We start from the raw sequence: 16,547 nt of genomic DNA on the forward strand, positions 1-16,547 counted from the left end.
CATACAACATAACTTCCCATATTCTCCTAAAATTGGAGCAAGTCAAACATAAGTAGTTAATTTACATATAGATTGGGACAAGCCTTACAAAAAGCCATTGCTGGTTGGTTGGGTTGCATTTTCACACAACCACAATTTTAATTGCAAAGGGATAGCTGAGTACAGTCAATCATGAATGTCTTCCCCTTCCCAATATGGACCAGGGAGACTTCCAAGTTTGGAACCACTGACACCAACCAGGTATGTGTCCACTGACTCTAAAAGGCTTTGGCTGAGAGCACAGCCCGCTTGGAGCTCTGGCAGTTTGTCTCTTAAAGGCCCAGCCATCCCCCCTGTATAAATACCTGTATAAATACAGTCACTGGGGGAGCATTTTCCATGACTGCTTTAGCAGCTCACCTTGATTTCACACGACTCTCTGAACCATTCCAGACTCTGAGATGTTCTTAATTTCCACTTACTCCAAACTAAGCACCTGTTTAACTGTGTGTATTGAACTATCGAAGCATTTATTTGAACAACCAAGTGCTTTCCTGAAGTTTCTGGTTGCACACAATACATGTTCTCATCCTCCTTCCTTGAAGCAGCATTAAGATCTGCTCATCCCTCTGGGATTATCAAATGAAGTTAAATTTGGGGTTTCAATTTTAGAACTAAAATTTTCTCACAGGATCATGTACTTCCCACTGGTTACATATGTGTGATACAATAAAGAAGGCAAAGGAAACAATGTGAGTATTGTTACAGTGGGAGGAATAAAGAGCAGGGACCAAGCCAGGCTTCCAAAACTCCCTGCAGTAATTCCAGCCATCGGTTGTGCTCAGCCCTGGAGAGAGAACCAGGAAGATGACAGATTGTCTCTGCAGTGTGGGGTATGCAGATTGTTGCATGTCAGGGGCCTGTGGAGTCCAAGTTTGCCAAGCAGATATTCATCATCATGTGCAAGAAGCTGTAACCTTTCAGCAGTTTATCTATTTGTGTTGTGCACTTGTTCACTTGTCAGTCCTCCAGCAACTTCTCAAATTACTACTCAGCTGGTGTCCAATTTCCAGAGGCAGATACAAGAAAACCAAAGACAAACCATAAATCTCCACCAGATCACAGAATGAGAGACCCAAATAATAATAATAAAAAAAAGAAATCCCAGAGACAGGACAGAGACAGTGCAGTGTGTGTTGGTTCCCAAGGGGGTGGCTGCCCCCCTGGTGGCACGGGCTGCCTGGGGCACAGCTGGAGGGCACTTTGGGGAGCTTTCTGGAGGGTTTGGTGCACAAAGGGCAGGGAACAAAGATATTTGGCTTTAGCATAACCCACACTGCTCACAGAACTGCTGGTGAAAAGAAACATGTACAACCCAAGTGAAGACAAGTATTTGCTTCAGAAATTATACATTCAATTCAAAATTACTTACCCAGAGGTTTAAATATGGTCTTTAAATTATTATTTGAATAGCCAGCAAAAATATCCTAAAAAAATCAGTGTTTCAAATCTCACATTAGCAACAAAGGTTTCAATTTTGATTAGTTTATATACTATTTAAAATGTAATAATAGTTTGAGTGAAATACATCTACATCTATCTAGCTGTCTATCTATCTATCTATCTATCTATCTATCTATCTATCTATCTATCTATCTATCTTTATTTATATATGTATATATGTATAGATAGATAGATAGATAGATAGATAGATAGATAGATAGATAGATATAAAAATATATCTGTTCCAGACTGTGAATGTGAGATTCTCTTAAACAGCAAAGGATTTAAATGGTTAGAGTGTGGGGTGGGAAAGTTTTGTTCCCTGTTTTTTGTACCATTTAGCAGATTTACACCTTGAAATCATAATCCTGTTTGCTGCAGGTAATAACAGGTCAAAGAAGATGTGAAGTCAAAGGCATTTGATGGATGGCTGTGATCAGATCTGTGCTGAGGACAAGTGCAAAAACGTTCCACAAAATCATAACAATATATTTTCCAAGGTGAGTGATACTTGACCATATTGAAGGTAATAACTCTTAAATGAATGCAAGATCAGGAAAATGACTCAAGAATCAAGTGACCTGTCTCTTAAATCTCTTTATTTCTGGAGACACGTAGCATGTCCTTCATCATTTCCTTTTGCCCTGGAAGTACATCCCTGGGGATCCCTCTCTGTGTTCAGACACACACATGTGCACATTCCGTGTGTGTGAGGAAATGAACCACCATCCCAAAGGGAGCTGCAGTTCTGAACACCAAACTCCTTCAGAATAAAACTGACAATACTTAATATGTTTGTAGAATGTAAGAGTAAAAACTAAACAAGTGATTGCTATTCCTTTTAAGCCATGAGTCTTATGCTTCACTGTCTTAGGTTCTGTGTGTCAAGTGGGTGTAAAAAATGGGGAATAAAGTGACATTTGGGGTGACATTGGATCATGTCCTGTGTGTCCCTTCCAGCTCAGTGTATTCTGTGATCTCACAAGTACAGGAAAGCCCAACTCAAGTGCAACACTTCTGCTGATTCCCCCAGTAAGTGACACCATTTTCCCACTTACAGCAGACATGATCAGCTCTCCACCGAGGTTCTGGATTTCTGCTTTAACCTGGCTGCAGATTTTGAGCTGGTGGGAGTACAGCTTGATCTGTTCCAGGTAAGCCAATAAATCCTGTTTGCACGACTGGTCTGGGCACTGAAAAGAACAATTCAAAAAGCATTTCAGCAATTGCTGAGTCAAAATTGTGTCTCAGGAATCATGTCAATACTTCACTGAGGAGCATGCAAATTGTACAGTAATTTAGCCCTGCCTTTTGCTGCAGCTGTCTCAGGCTGCACAGTTCATTCCTCTTGTGAAGGTTTTTAATGTAATAGTTGGAAGATCCTAGAATTCCCCATATTCATTGTTTATCACTGCCACACTTCCCTTAGCAATATTTTTGAACACATTCTTTACTGTATGGAATAACTACTTTTCCTTCTCACAGAGGTTTGGATTTCTACTGAAGAAAATACACACATTAAAAAGTGATGTGGGCCATACAAACATACATTTTGTGGGCAAATGTCAACATACAGGCAGAGACATGTTAACATTTATATGTTATGCTTTATCCTGTAATGTGATTTGTGAGTCTTTTTGTGTTCCATCCAGACTGTATTCAACTCAAGCCACAGCTGGAAAAGGTAAGTGTGAGCAATAAGCAATGGAGCCCTACAGTTTTCAGAGCTGTGTTTTTGGCCTGTGTGCTGAACTTACATAATAAATACAGTCACTTTGACAGGAAACTTTGCATACTCAGAAAGCAAATACACATTCCCACCAGCTGTACTGTCAGTCAGTGATCTGTACTTTTATAAACATGCCTTTATTTAAACTTTTGATCTTATGGAATTGTGGCCAGTGGATTTAAATCCAAAACCTGCCGGAAGTCAGAAAAAGCACCAATTTTACTTAATTAATAAAGTATTTTATCTATTGGCTTTGCTGAAGAAACATCAGGATGTTTAAAAGGGTGGTGTGACAATTCCATCTTCATGGCCATGCAATATGTTTGGTTAAGCAAACAAGTTCAAGCTTTAGACTTAGGAAAAGATAAGATTAAATAAGGGAGGTCAGAGTGAACAATTTAAAATTAATTAATATGACTTAGATATCAGTCCTGACTGTGTGCTCTGCTACATCTGTTACTAAAATGTTTTCTGTGCTTTGGCACAGTTGGGAACAAAGCCAGAAGACTTTCCTGACATCTTCTCTTTCTATGTGTGACATTTTCCAAGTGTTAGCCCCTATACTAAAATATGTCTTTGTTTCTTCCTTACTTAGCACTGCTTTCAGAACTGCCCAAATCAATATTTAAATACTGTTAGAAAACACTCATTGTGTGGTGTATTTTCATTAATAAAAATGTATACTTCCAGTCAAATACAACTGTAATACCTTTAAGCATCACAACTAATTATATCAACATGAGATGCATTCCTGGAATGAGATTCTTCCTCCTCCATTTTTTCCTTTCCTTAATTACACTGTGATTTTATCCCCCCAGCCAGAAAAACTCAAGAGAAAGGTACACAGGGTGGTGAGATGCCAGTATAGTGTCTCATGCACTTAAAACAGTGACAGTGTTAATTGGAGAAATTCAGAGACAAGAATAATTATTATATAGTACTCTTTTCTATAATGATATTGTCAGGCTTGTCACATTTGCTACCTCCCTTACATAGCACTAGAGAAGAAATGTGCACTATTTTAGGAATGCTAAAGAGGACATGCATCAAAAGCTGGAAAATCACCACTCAAAAACAAGACCTTGAGGTTAGAACAGTTCTGTGAGAACACTGGTTCAGTGCCAGGAGCAGCCAAAACAACACCTGCTTGGCATGGCATAGCAAAAGGCCTCTGAAATGCAATTATGCAACTGTACAACTCTGTGCCACGTCCCTGAGCAGATCTGGTGCCTCTTTCCCCTCGGTTGCCCACACCAAGGCACGTAAGGACAGCAAAGGTTTTAATGAATACAGGTATTCTTTCCATGGCAAACCCAAGGGGCCAGTAAAAGTAACTACCCTGGGTTCAAAACAGAGGAAATGGTTCTCAACGCTGGGTGGGTGAGTGGCAGAAACCTTTGTAACACAATGGTTATATTAAAAGCCTACATGGGTTGAAGAAGTTACTGGACAAATTACTGAAAAACTATCCAGGACTGTTTTGTGTGCCTGGTTTCATCTTCTGGTTAAGTATATTCTGGAATGGCTGCTGGAGGCTGGGAGACCATCCTGTGGGAGTATCCTGAAAGGCTTCATCCCACCAAGGTCTGTAAGCATTCACTACCAACTGCTGTCAGCAACAGGGGGCTGCCCTGAGTGTACCTGCAGTCTGGGGGGTCATTTCTGTGTCACTCACCCAGGACACTTCCCCAGGTGACAGGATGGAGATGGGGACCAACACAACACCAAGGGCAGACATTTATAGGGGTAAAGATAACACTCTGCACTCCTTTAAGCCAGATAAAATACCACAAAACACTAAAGCCCCTGCCTGAGAGCATACCCAGATCAGCCACCAACAGATGGAAGAAATGTACTGTGTAGGACAGTCCATAAGGAACCTTGTACATATTGCTCAGAAGCATCTGGTACAAGCAACGCTTGCTCACCAGTGAAACCAAAAACTGGGCTGCAACAGAAGGACAACTAATAAAGTCTGAGGTTAATCAACCCACGGGCAATTGATGATTACCAGTTTAATGCCTCGTGTTCTCAGCTAGAGATCCCAGCAAATTATGAGAGGTTCTTTCCCACACACAATGCAGGCAGGAGGTGTTAATTAGGGCAGGATCAGAACTGACCCACATCCAAAAGACACAGTGGCATTTTGTCTAACAGAAAGAAGTGATTTGATAAATTAATATTATGCAGTCATTAAGATCAGATTGAAACCAACATTTATAATCCCAGTGAAAAAGCCACTGGCACAGCAGTGGCACAAGAGGTCTAGACCAACAATTCTGCTGGGAATTCTCACTGGATACAATAGCATTCTTACTTTATTTTCATTTCATCCCTTTGCTAACAAAGGCAGTAGCATTTCTCTAGAATCCTGATGTGTCTTCAGGGTGATTAATGTTGGGTATAACCACCCACAGACCCTCTACTGTGAAGGTGTGCTGTGCCTGTTGGATGCTGCACCATGTGGGGTACCCCTCACTGAAGGGATGTGAGAATGCTGTCCCTGTGCTCTCCTTACTGCATTAACCAGGTCTGGCAAACAGCATTTTCAATGACCCCTCCCAGTCTGAGTGCCAGTCTTACTGGGATCCTAATGGGCCCAAAACAACTGGAACACTGAGGAGGCTCTTAATAAACACCTTATTCTTCAGCACGTTCCATCAAACCAGGATGCACTAACTGCCTTAATTACCTTAGGGCTTCCAGGCCACAAATTTGACAATGAATTCATAACAATCTTATTTTAAACTAAATTTATTATCCATGTACTGGTGATCCATTTGCCTGGGTTGATGGTGATGCTGTACTGTGAATATTTTCACAGTTGGTAACTCTGAGCCATCTTAGAGGTGCTGTGAGCACTGACTGAAATATAACTGAATTCTGCTCATTCTACCACATTGTGTCCCTTTCCTTCAAACACAGGAACAGGGAGTTAAAAAAATCTGAAATGAAACAATTGCATCAGAGAGGTTTTGTTGTGGCTGATGAGTTAGAAAAGACTTCAAATACAGTTTCACAAAAACTGCATGAATGATGTAATTACACAGTTCTCAGTTTTGGTTCTCTGAAATTCCATGGAGTATGAATCAAAATTATTCCTTTGAAAGTGTTTTATGAACAGGAAAAGGCCAAAGAGACACGACAGTGATTCTTCATTACGCAGTGGTTGCTTCTGTTGGGTCCCTGCTCAGGTCTGAGTGAGATGGAAAAGAAGAGGTTTTGCTTTTCTTCCCTGTGTGTAGCTTTGAATGCTGACAATGCTGTCACACATTACTGTGGTACCTCCAAAGGCAGAGCAATAGCTGAGTTGTGGCAAACTGAACCCCAACGTGATGTGGCCTAATTAAATGACAGTGTCACAAGAGGTAACAAACACGTAGAGGGAAGCCTAAGCTTGATTGCAAGAGGTGGGACAGTCAAGAAAAGTATGTACAGAAATAGTATCTTGAAAGATCAGGTAACTGATGAAGCAAATAATACAAATCCATTCTTCTATGCAATAGAGATCCTACATAATTTAAATGTTACCAAAAGGCTACATGGGAAATATTCCTCTAAAAAGTCTGAATGCTGCTGAGGAAGGCATTAGTAAAAACCTTACTGACATTCATGGTCTGGTCTGGGCACCACATTCTTGAAGGGTTCCTCCAGTTTGGCCCAAATTCAGAGAACAGCTATTAGAGAGCCCAAAGTTTATTTCATTTTAAAACCCAAGAGAGCAGAGCACAGGAAATTTGGCAAAATAACAGCTCAGAAGAGGAATTATTGTCTTTGAAAATACCTTGGAGATTAAAAGACACTACAGTGAGAAAGGAGCTTTCTGGGTTAAAGGATGACTTGGCACAGGCAAAAAGAGGTTACAGAAGTTAAGAGATTTCCAGCCATCTGAGGCATGAGAGGATCATTTTAGGAATGGTTGAAATAGGAGAAATAAAGGGAAGATTCTCTTTGTTTATTAAGTCTGACACACATCAAACCATGATTGTACTTGTGTTCCTCACAGCTGGAAGGGCTGCTTGGGTTCATATTTTGATTTGGGTTTGGGTTTTTTCATTGTATGTGCTCATTTGCTTTTAGTCCTTAAAACTGAAATTGCATCTAGAATACAAACACCACCTGTAAGTAACGAGTGTCCTTCAGATGCACATGGGAGGCCACAGGAATCAATACCAGGGCTCAGGGGGCTCATGGGCATCAGCTGTGTGCAAGCTCTGAGCAAGAACAAATGGAAATAGTGCAGTAAAACAGTTACAATAACTTGAATGATCTCACATTTCCCAGCAGCTGTGAGGGTACACACAAATTATTGGCACTAATGGTTCATGAATACCTTTTTCTCACACTGAGATTTGTTCACATTTCTAGTCTGGAGTCACTGTATGTAATAATACAGATGATTTATTTCTTTCCTAAAATTTTCCTTTATCTACAAGAAATATTTCAACTAGAGTGGATTTTCTGTTCTAAAACCAGCAAGGATTTATGACCCTTACTCATCTTTGGTTTTGATATCACATCATTTTCTGCAATGTATCAGTGACAGTTTTGAATTTTAATCTGTAATTGATAAAATCTTTGGAAGAGCTATTGTCCAATGCTCCTGAAAAGAGAGATGTGCTGGGAGAATATCTGTCAAGATCAGAAATGGGGACTCAAGACATTTCACATAGTTTTTCCACAAATCTGATCACAATTGTATAGATGCAAAAGAGAAATTCTTCATCTTCTTATCTGGAATTCAGGGAGACACTTGATAGCACCTGACAGACTGTTGCTGCTCCTTAGATACTAGGAGAGCACGTCCTGTATATGGGAACAAAAAGTGAAGGTAAAAGAGACTTTGTGACGGTGTGGAAACAGTGACCATATCACAGAATCACAGACTATTCTGAGTTGGGAGGGACCCACAAGGATCAGCGAGTCCAACTCTTCAGTCAATGGCCCACACAGGGGATTGAACCCATGACCTTGGCATTACTACAGCCAAGTTTTAACCAGCTGTGCTACCCTGGGCCTGAAAGGCAGACCCAAAGGAACAGAAAAGCTTGAAATGTGCTCTTTGTACACTGCCCTTTCCCTGGCCTGGGAGTGTCTGGCCCCAAAACAACCATCCCACTCAGTGGGGAGGCTGCAGTTTTGGTTCCTGAGGCCCCACTGCAGCTCCCAGCCAGCTGCTCAGTTACCCTGCTCCTGGGTGTCCTGCTGGGGGGCTAAAAACCCAGTGGAAATAGAGTGCACCTTACAGCTCTAACACTTGGGGGCTGATGATGATGATACATAATTCTTTTCAATGCTAAAAGAATCACCTCAAGCCTGCAGGTCTGCAGAGGCTGAAACAGCCACTGGTGGGGGAGCAGAGCTGGAAGGAGGGTAGCCCAGGTACAGCAAAAGCATGGATTCTGTAACTCTACAGAGATTAGGGGGGAAAATAGAACAATTGGAAGACAGACAGGTCAGTGGCCTTAGCGTGGTGCTGAGGCCAAGCACCTCCCCAGATCAGCAGCCCACTCAGCAGAGCTCTGTGCAGGACAACAATCCTGTGTTCCCACTGCTCAGCTGACTCACCTCAACAACTCCAGTTGTTCCTGGGTAATTCACCCAAGTCAGTCACTAAATGGACTGGATCACACATCTAAAAGGCTGCATTCCCAGCTGTGCTGGTTTTGGCTGGGATAGTTGTCTTCTCAGTAGCTGGTACAGTGCTGTGTGTTGCATTAAGTATGAGAATAAAGCTGGGGCCATGGCCAGGACAGAGATATTCCACCCACACCATGCCCAGTGTGAACACTGTGGGACTGACCTGGGAGGGAGCAGTGGCTGCTCAGGGACCCACTGGCCATGGGGCAGCACCTGAGGAGCCCTTGTGTGTGCATCACTTTTTTCTCTTGAGTTTGATTCCTCCTCTCCCTCTCTTTCATCATTGTTGTTATTGTTCTTCTTACTATTACATTTCATTATGCTTAAATTATTTAACTTTTTACCTCAACCCATGAGATTTACTATTTTTTCCATGTGACTGAGGAATGTTCAGAACATGAGCTGCATGGTTCTTAGTTCCAACTGGGGGTGAAGTGGACAATAGCTTTATATATATATATGTATAATGTGTGTATATTTATATAATATATATATAATGTATTTATATATATAATGTGTTTATATAGTGTGTGTATATATGTGTGTGTATATTCAGTTATTCCAATCTATAAATATATACACATCTGTGCATGCATACACATTTATATATACATACATATATATGTCCACATGCTGCATTCACAGCTTAAGGCAGCTCACAACTATTCACACATATGTACAAATGCATATCTAGATAAATACATCCCCATACACATCTGTGAATGTACACATTTTAGGTTTGTAAGTGTATATAAACAGACCCATGGATGTGTATGAAGAAGAGAATCCCCACATACATTAAGACAGGCTCTACATATTCACTGCTTCAGAAACGGAGAACAGAAGGAGAATCAGGCAGTAGACTAAAGATGTCAGGAGCAGCTCAGTGAGTGGCCTCCTCAGGTGCCAGTGGGGCTGGGGATGGCTGGGCTGGGACAGAGTTTAAGGCACTGCTGCCTGAGTTACCCACCTGGTCTGCAATGAGCAGATGTCAGGAGCAGCTCAGTGAGTGGCCTCCTCAGGTGCCAGTGGGGCTGGGGATGGATGGGCTGGGACAGAGTTTAAGGCACTGCTGCCTGAGTTACCCACCTGGTCTGCAATGAGCAGATGTCAGGAGCAGCTCAGTGAGTGGCCTCCTCAGGTGCCAGTGGGGCTGGGGATGGATGGGCTGGGACAGAGTTTAAGGCACTGCTGCCTGAGTTACCCACCTGGTCTGCAATGAGCCGTGCCAGGACATCCATCCTCGAGCCTGACTCCGAGATCAGCTTTGCTGCATTGATGACATCACACGTGTGCTTCAGTGGGCCTCTGCCTCTGCAAAGGGAACAAAGAACCTGCTCCATTATTCCAAAACTGAGAATAAATCACACCCATGCAAATCAGGCACAGAACTCAATTCAATAAGGCAGCTAATCCACACAAGCAACATTAATTAAATTCCCCCTGGTCCCAACTGGTTTGTTTTCACGTCCCACAGATGTGGTTTTTTGGCATCAGCTGATGCAGAAGTACCAGAAGGATGTCACACAGTTTTTTCCTACTGGAAGACAACCCATGCCAAATGCTGATCTTAAGGGATTTTGTGTGCAGTTTGCTTTTCCCAGGGTTATATGAAGTTCCTCTCCTTCCCACAGATTTTCCAGTTCATATGTTCAAAGGAAGTTCAGCATACAATGCATTCTCAGAGTCATTATGGATACCTGTTTTAGGGTTTTTTCTAATTTAATTGGTGCAGCCAAGCACAAACAGAGATATATGAACAGGGCTGCAAATCAACTAACACATGCCACTCCAAATATAGATATGCCACATCTGAAAATACCTTCCAAATCATAATTTCTTCAGAGTTTTCAGTCTAGGAAACCAGTTCTTGTGAACAGTTTGTCAAGTCTCATTATGTAAACATTTACTTCCTGAATGCCCCATATCCATTTACAAGTTCCACACTGGACTAAGGAAGCAGATAACTTGAAAAAAATTAACATAGTTCTTTGTTCAAATGAGAAGACCTTTTCCCTCAAAGTCAGTATGGTTTCATGCATAAAGACTGACCATTCCAGTAAAAACTCATTTAGCCTAAAAATACTATCATATATAACTATACAAACACTTCATTCAGTAAAAATACAGTGATGACAACATAACCTGGCAGATAGTTTAATCTTCTCTTGATTAATCATGTTGCTTAGCAAAGAACTATTTGTTAATCCTTGGGGAAGAGCAGACTAATTACAGTTCCTTATTCTCAACTTTTGAAGCCCACATTTGGAGCCACTTAGAATCAGGTATTTACACATTATTTTTTTCTACAGAAAGGCATCTTCTTGTTATGAAAAATCTATTTTGCAGAATGATTGGTTTATAATAGGATAATAGGGTATGTGGGGAATGAATCTGCAAATGCAATCCCCCGTGTCCAGGATGAAGTGCTTCAAACTTCACCCGTACTCCTTTCCTGGTATTTTCCCTTCCAACCCTCAGGTGCACAACCAGTCTCACAGCTGCACCTTGGCCCTCCCCACCACTTCAGGCCACTAATTAGCTCTCCATTGCTCTTTGCACTGTGGCAGGTTGCAAAGGCCAGAGTCTGTCAGCTGTCCACAGCAAGCCCTTTAGGTGCTCCACAAACTGCCCACAGCCCAGTACCCTCCTGGAAAGGTGCAGCCCAGTCCCCAGGCAAACACCAAAGGTGAACACAACCCAGAATTAAAGCAGTGGACAGGAGAGGTGCAACAGTGCAAGCTGTTTCTGTTAAGGAAATTCTTGTGAGCATCAGCCAGCAGCGTTTTTGACACCTGAAGATACACTGGGCAAGTATTTTGAAGGTGAAGTTCCTCAATTAAATGAGCAATTTCCTTGTACCTGTACGAGTCCCTCAGAGATCTAATGAGAATGAAGCAATTCTACCCAAGAAAGGTTATTTGAAACAAATGAACAGCAAGTATTTCACCACAAATACAACCACCATGAGAGCCATTAGAGCAGCCTTGGCACTGAGTGTTCTGGAGACTTCTGCTCCACTTGCCACCGAATTGCACCAATGGTTCAAGTTCTCTGCTAGAGTCTCTAGGAAATGTGGGGCACGATGGTTCAGAGCTATGAGCCACAGCTCAGCCTGGAAATAAAGGATTAGTGTCAGGAGTGCTCAGCCTTATATTCCCCGGGGCTGAAACCCCAGCACTTCAAGGTACTCATGCAAGGATGGCTCCTTTGCCACATAGCCAAGAACTACCTGTTCTCCTTTCCTCACCTTCCTGTAAAATCCAGAGCCTTTGACATAAAGTACAGGTTTAACTGCCTCAATGAGCCATTAGTGCCAATGTAGGATGTTTGGCAGTCCTAAGGACTTTGCAAAGAACCCTTGGGAGAGTACACCAAACCTGCTGAAGCACCAGGCAAAGGGAAGGAACAGAAAGGAAAAACAAAAGTAATAATGGCATGATACTTCAGTGGGAACAATTGCAAACATTAAATTTGGACATAACTAACTAACTGCTTAGAGAGAGAGAGAAAGACAGCACCTATATAGTAGATTTTTGGGAAGCCAGAGGAGTTGCTACAGTGGGTCAGTCTGAACAGGAGTTTGTGAGGCAGTTGCTGTTATGGAAGCAGCAGATGCCACACCAAGGTAGACAAACAGGGAGATATCCTCAAGAAAGCTTCCCTCCTGCTTTCTCCATTAGGTAAGACTGCAGCTGCACTGCTGGTGGGGGGTTCCATGAAGGAAGTTTTGACACGATGGGAAACTGCAAAAAGGATGATTAGACACGTCATAAGCATAAGGAGAGACGGAAGGGTTCAGTGGGGCACAGCAGGAAGCAGGAGCAAGAGAAGCTGCAGGACACACATGGTAACAGTCTCCAAAGGGTTTCAGGACCACAGTGGATTGAAGAGGTGGGATGGAGCTCCCACTGTGGAAAAGCAGGGTCAGGTGAGGTGCTGAGCTCAGAGGGAACCAGAGCAGAGCAGCCTGGAGGCTTTGGCATCACTGCCAATGCACAAGACCAGACACCTGCTAAGAGTGACGGGGTGGTATCAGTCCCCTTCTGAGGTCTGTTCCAGCCCAGTGATTTTATTATCTTAAATTTAACAAAGAAGTTTCACATTTTTGGTGAGTGATTACCACTTGCAGTGCATGTTGCCTTCTAATGTTATCGGTGCAGATGTGCACTTTGAATTTCCAGTTTTCCTGATTTACCACCAGATCAGCAGACTCAGAATGCCACTTACTCAGATTTACTCCTGGATCCAGATGTTAGAGACACAAAAAGTCCATTAAATCATCGAGGCTGTTTTCCCCAGCCCTTACACAGCTCCCTACCAGTTTTACATCCACTTGTTTTTTTCTGGCAAGCTTGAAGTATGAAAAAGCACTTTGCTTGGAAGGCTGTTTCCCTGAGCTATCCATCTCACACTCTGGAACATTTCCCCAGATATTTCACTTAGTTCTCTCTCCAGATCTTTGTAACAGCATCCCTTTCCTTCTACAGCTGTAGTCCCTGCTCCTCCTGCACCACAAGCTGAGCATCCTGACTGTGGCAGACAGTGCAGACCTGCAAGCATTAGCTTGGCTCATGCACCTACAGCTGATAAGGAACTAGACATACAAAAAAAATCCTTCCACCAAGTATCATCTGCTGGACAGCACCACAAAATTGCTTCTTCATAGAGTTTTCCACCTTTCTCCCTAAGTAAATCCTAATTTCTCTGCTATGGCAACCATGTAATTTACTTTTTTATTATTTTTTGAGTCAGCCTTATCTTACTGGTTTTTCCCCTGCTTCCTGTCTGTAATGTTTAAAGCCAAACTTTATTTGACACACTCAGTTACTGAAATCCTTTCCCAGTGATTTCACTGGTTCATAGCATAGAGGAGACTCTAAATTCCTGATCTGGGTTCATTGCATGGAAGATCTAATAGATCTATTTTCCTCACACCTATTTCCAAGCACAAAGCTAAGTAAGCTGCTAACACAGGCAAGGCTGTGACAACAAAGAGGAGACACAAAGTACTATATTTATAAGCAATTATGTCCCCAAGGTAGTGATGGATTGCTCCTACAGCTCAACTCACCTGTTCTATCCAACAAGAAACTGGGAACAGGCCATAAATGAGAGATAGGGATGTCCAGCTAGGCCTAACTGGAAGGAAAGCAGTTGGATTGGGAACAAAGAAAGCAGTTTAGAGTATTCCACAAAGGTGTAGGAGAAAAAAACCCAATGAACTTCACAGAAATGTTTCTAGAAAGGTACAATCATAAGATTAAAAAACGTTGGACTATGTTAATTATTACAACACCAAGGGTTCTGGATAGTTGTGAGAGAGAGACTGAAGGTGCTCAGTCTCATCATTCTTGCTCCAGCCCCAACAAACCATTCCCTGCAGAGCAGCTCCAGCCCTGGCTGCCTCAGCAGAACTGCAATGGGCAGCAGTCATCAGTCTGGGGCATCGTTTTCTGCTTTCCTTCACACTGGAATTTCACTCTGAAAAGCAACAATGCTCTCTTAATTCTCACAGTAAAAGAAGCTTGTATTCTTATTTCAAATCCAAAAAGCTTTTTTCATCTCATTTTCCCAGAAAAAGTCTCCTGTCTCTGAGCAAAGCTGAATGGCTTCTCCCTACTGTTCACCTCAGCAAATGTTTGTCCCAGAAGCAGCAATCGAGAGCTCTGCTGTCCAAAAGAGAAACTCCTGCCTAAACACACCAACACCACAAACCACCATCACACATAAGGAGTGAGTTAAAGTGAACTTGAAGCTTTGTGATCACTCTGGAGCTCCAACCCACAGCTGAGTGGCCACTGTCACAGGAAAGTCTTGGGCTCCACCCACTGACCACCCCATCCTCAGTCCTGGTTTCTAGCTCAGCAAATCCTGGCAGCTCTCGCTGGAACTGCAGGTTTTCCAGGGGCACTGCAGAGCAGGAACTACCAGCCTGTACTAACCAAGCAGCTCATCTCTCTCTCTTGGTGTTCCAGCCAGATCTGATGATCCCAGCCAAAGCCAGGCCAGTGTCCATGGGAGCGGCCCCAGCCTGTTCCCTCCTTAGGGCTGAGCCTTGGTCTGGATGAGGCTGAGTGTTGCCAAGGGCTGCTCCTTGTTGGGAGTTGACTGGAGCATTTCCTGACGTTGTGGAGAAGGTCAGAGCTCTCATCCAGGGAACTGTCATGTACTTTAAGTACATGTTTCTCCTGGGAAAAGTGCTTTAATTTACTGCTGTTTGGTTTTATAAGGAACATCCATTACCTTATTCAGAGACCAAAAGATACTCCCAAACAGTTATTGCATTTTATATACACTACTGTATTTAGTTAATTCAGCTGTCACTACATTCCAAGGTACTGCTTGTGCCTCCTGCAGTTCTTGCCCAAACACACCATGTGTTTCCCCTTCTTCTGCCTTCCCACTGCAAAATAACTGCAATACTGGCATGGTCAGAAATCTGGATTCCAGTCACACATGCTGATCTCTATCCCATGAGCTGTTTCTGAAGTCTGCTTTTTTTCTTTTATTAACCTACTGATTGTGTGCAGTGCTGGGAGCAGGGATAAGGCAACAGGATTCACACCTCGCTCATTACAAATGCTCTATTAACTTACTGAGTGAAACATTCTCTTCCGTGAATTGCTTTGTCTGCCCCTCCCAGCTCCATGTGCACAGTTTTAGATGAAATCTGTGGAGTTCTCGGTGTTAAAGGATGAAAATTGTGCTTTTCAGAATCATGTCTAGAAACAACTCCCCCTTTTATTACACCTGTCTGCACATCTGTATCAGTTACAGCCAGACAGACAGGAGGCTCCTCAGGAACCCACTGAGGGCAAAGGGAATTGTAGATTGTACAGGTGGGGCCCAGGGCTGACCTTTGCATTTCGTTAGAGTTGCTGATACAAGTGCAAGAAAGATTTTAGTTTCACTCATTTTCTATCCCTGTCTGAGTTTACAGGTTTGGAAATCAGGAGAAATGAATTCTTAAAGCCAGCAAAACTAACTGGCTAAGGCCAAACTCCCACTCAGCATTTACAGATGCAATGGCTGAAGCAGGTCTAGTCCTTAACAAAATAAATACAATGCAAACAAAAGTGCAGCCACATCAGAAAAGGACAGTGTGAAAGAAACATTAAAAGGCATGAAGTAAATGGCCATAAACTCTCTGCAATAAATAGTATTTTGCAGGTAGAAGTACCTTTTCTGAGTAAAGGCATTTAAGACTTACAAAAATACCTGAATTATATGGGCCCAGGAATGGGACAATAAAGTTCCAGGCAATGTGAACACAGCACATATATCTTGCTATCTGTTCTGTAAGTCTGGAAATGAAAATGAGATTCATGCACAAGTTTCTCTTCCCTCTTCCTTTTTGCCCTCCTGCACTGGCAGGAGGTCTGTGAAGACAATTAAAGAGGTGGAGGTCCACAAGCAGGGCGTTTTTTACAGCTGGAGTGGGGTAAATACAAAAGAAATCTACTTTGCAAATGAGTATTACACAGGCTGATCTGAGAGGAATGGGTTTTATTGGGCTGGTGCCTCTGACTGTGCAGAAGCTGCCCCAGCCCCTGCTGTCCTGCCAGAGCCCTTGGCAGCACTGCTGGCACAGCAACCAGCCTGTTTGGGCCATCAGTTCCCAATGGTGTCTGCTGAGGGCCAATAAATCCCACCAATCATAGCCAAACAAGTTGGAAGCATCCAGACTGTAACA

General features: G+C 42.7%; 1 protein-coding gene across 5 annotated transcripts in view; it reads right to left on the reverse strand.

Moving 5' to 3' along the window:
• LOC139675769 (catenin alpha-3) overlaps window positions 1-16,547 on the reverse strand; it is a 183,992-nt gene that overhangs the window by 12,528 nt on the left and 154,917 nt on the right. For all 5 annotated transcript variants that reach the window (XM_071563844.1, XM_071563842.1, XM_071563847.1 and 2 more), the window contains 2 exons: window positions 10,060-10,165; window positions 2,541-2,675 (listed from right to left, as the gene is read on the reverse strand). In XM_071563844.1, coding sequence (XP_071419945.1) covers window positions 2,541-2,675; window positions 10,060-10,165 — 241 coding nt within the window. The remainder of the gene's footprint in view (window positions 1-2,540; window positions 2,676-10,059; window positions 10,166-16,547) is intronic.

Source organism: Pithys albifrons, chromosome 9 (genome assembly GCF_047495875.1).
Source record: "Pithys albifrons albifrons isolate INPA30051 chromosome 9, PitAlb_v1, whole genome shotgun sequence".
Classification (NCBI taxonomy): domain Eukaryota; kingdom Metazoa; phylum Chordata; class Aves; order Passeriformes; family Thamnophilidae; genus Pithys; species Pithys albifrons.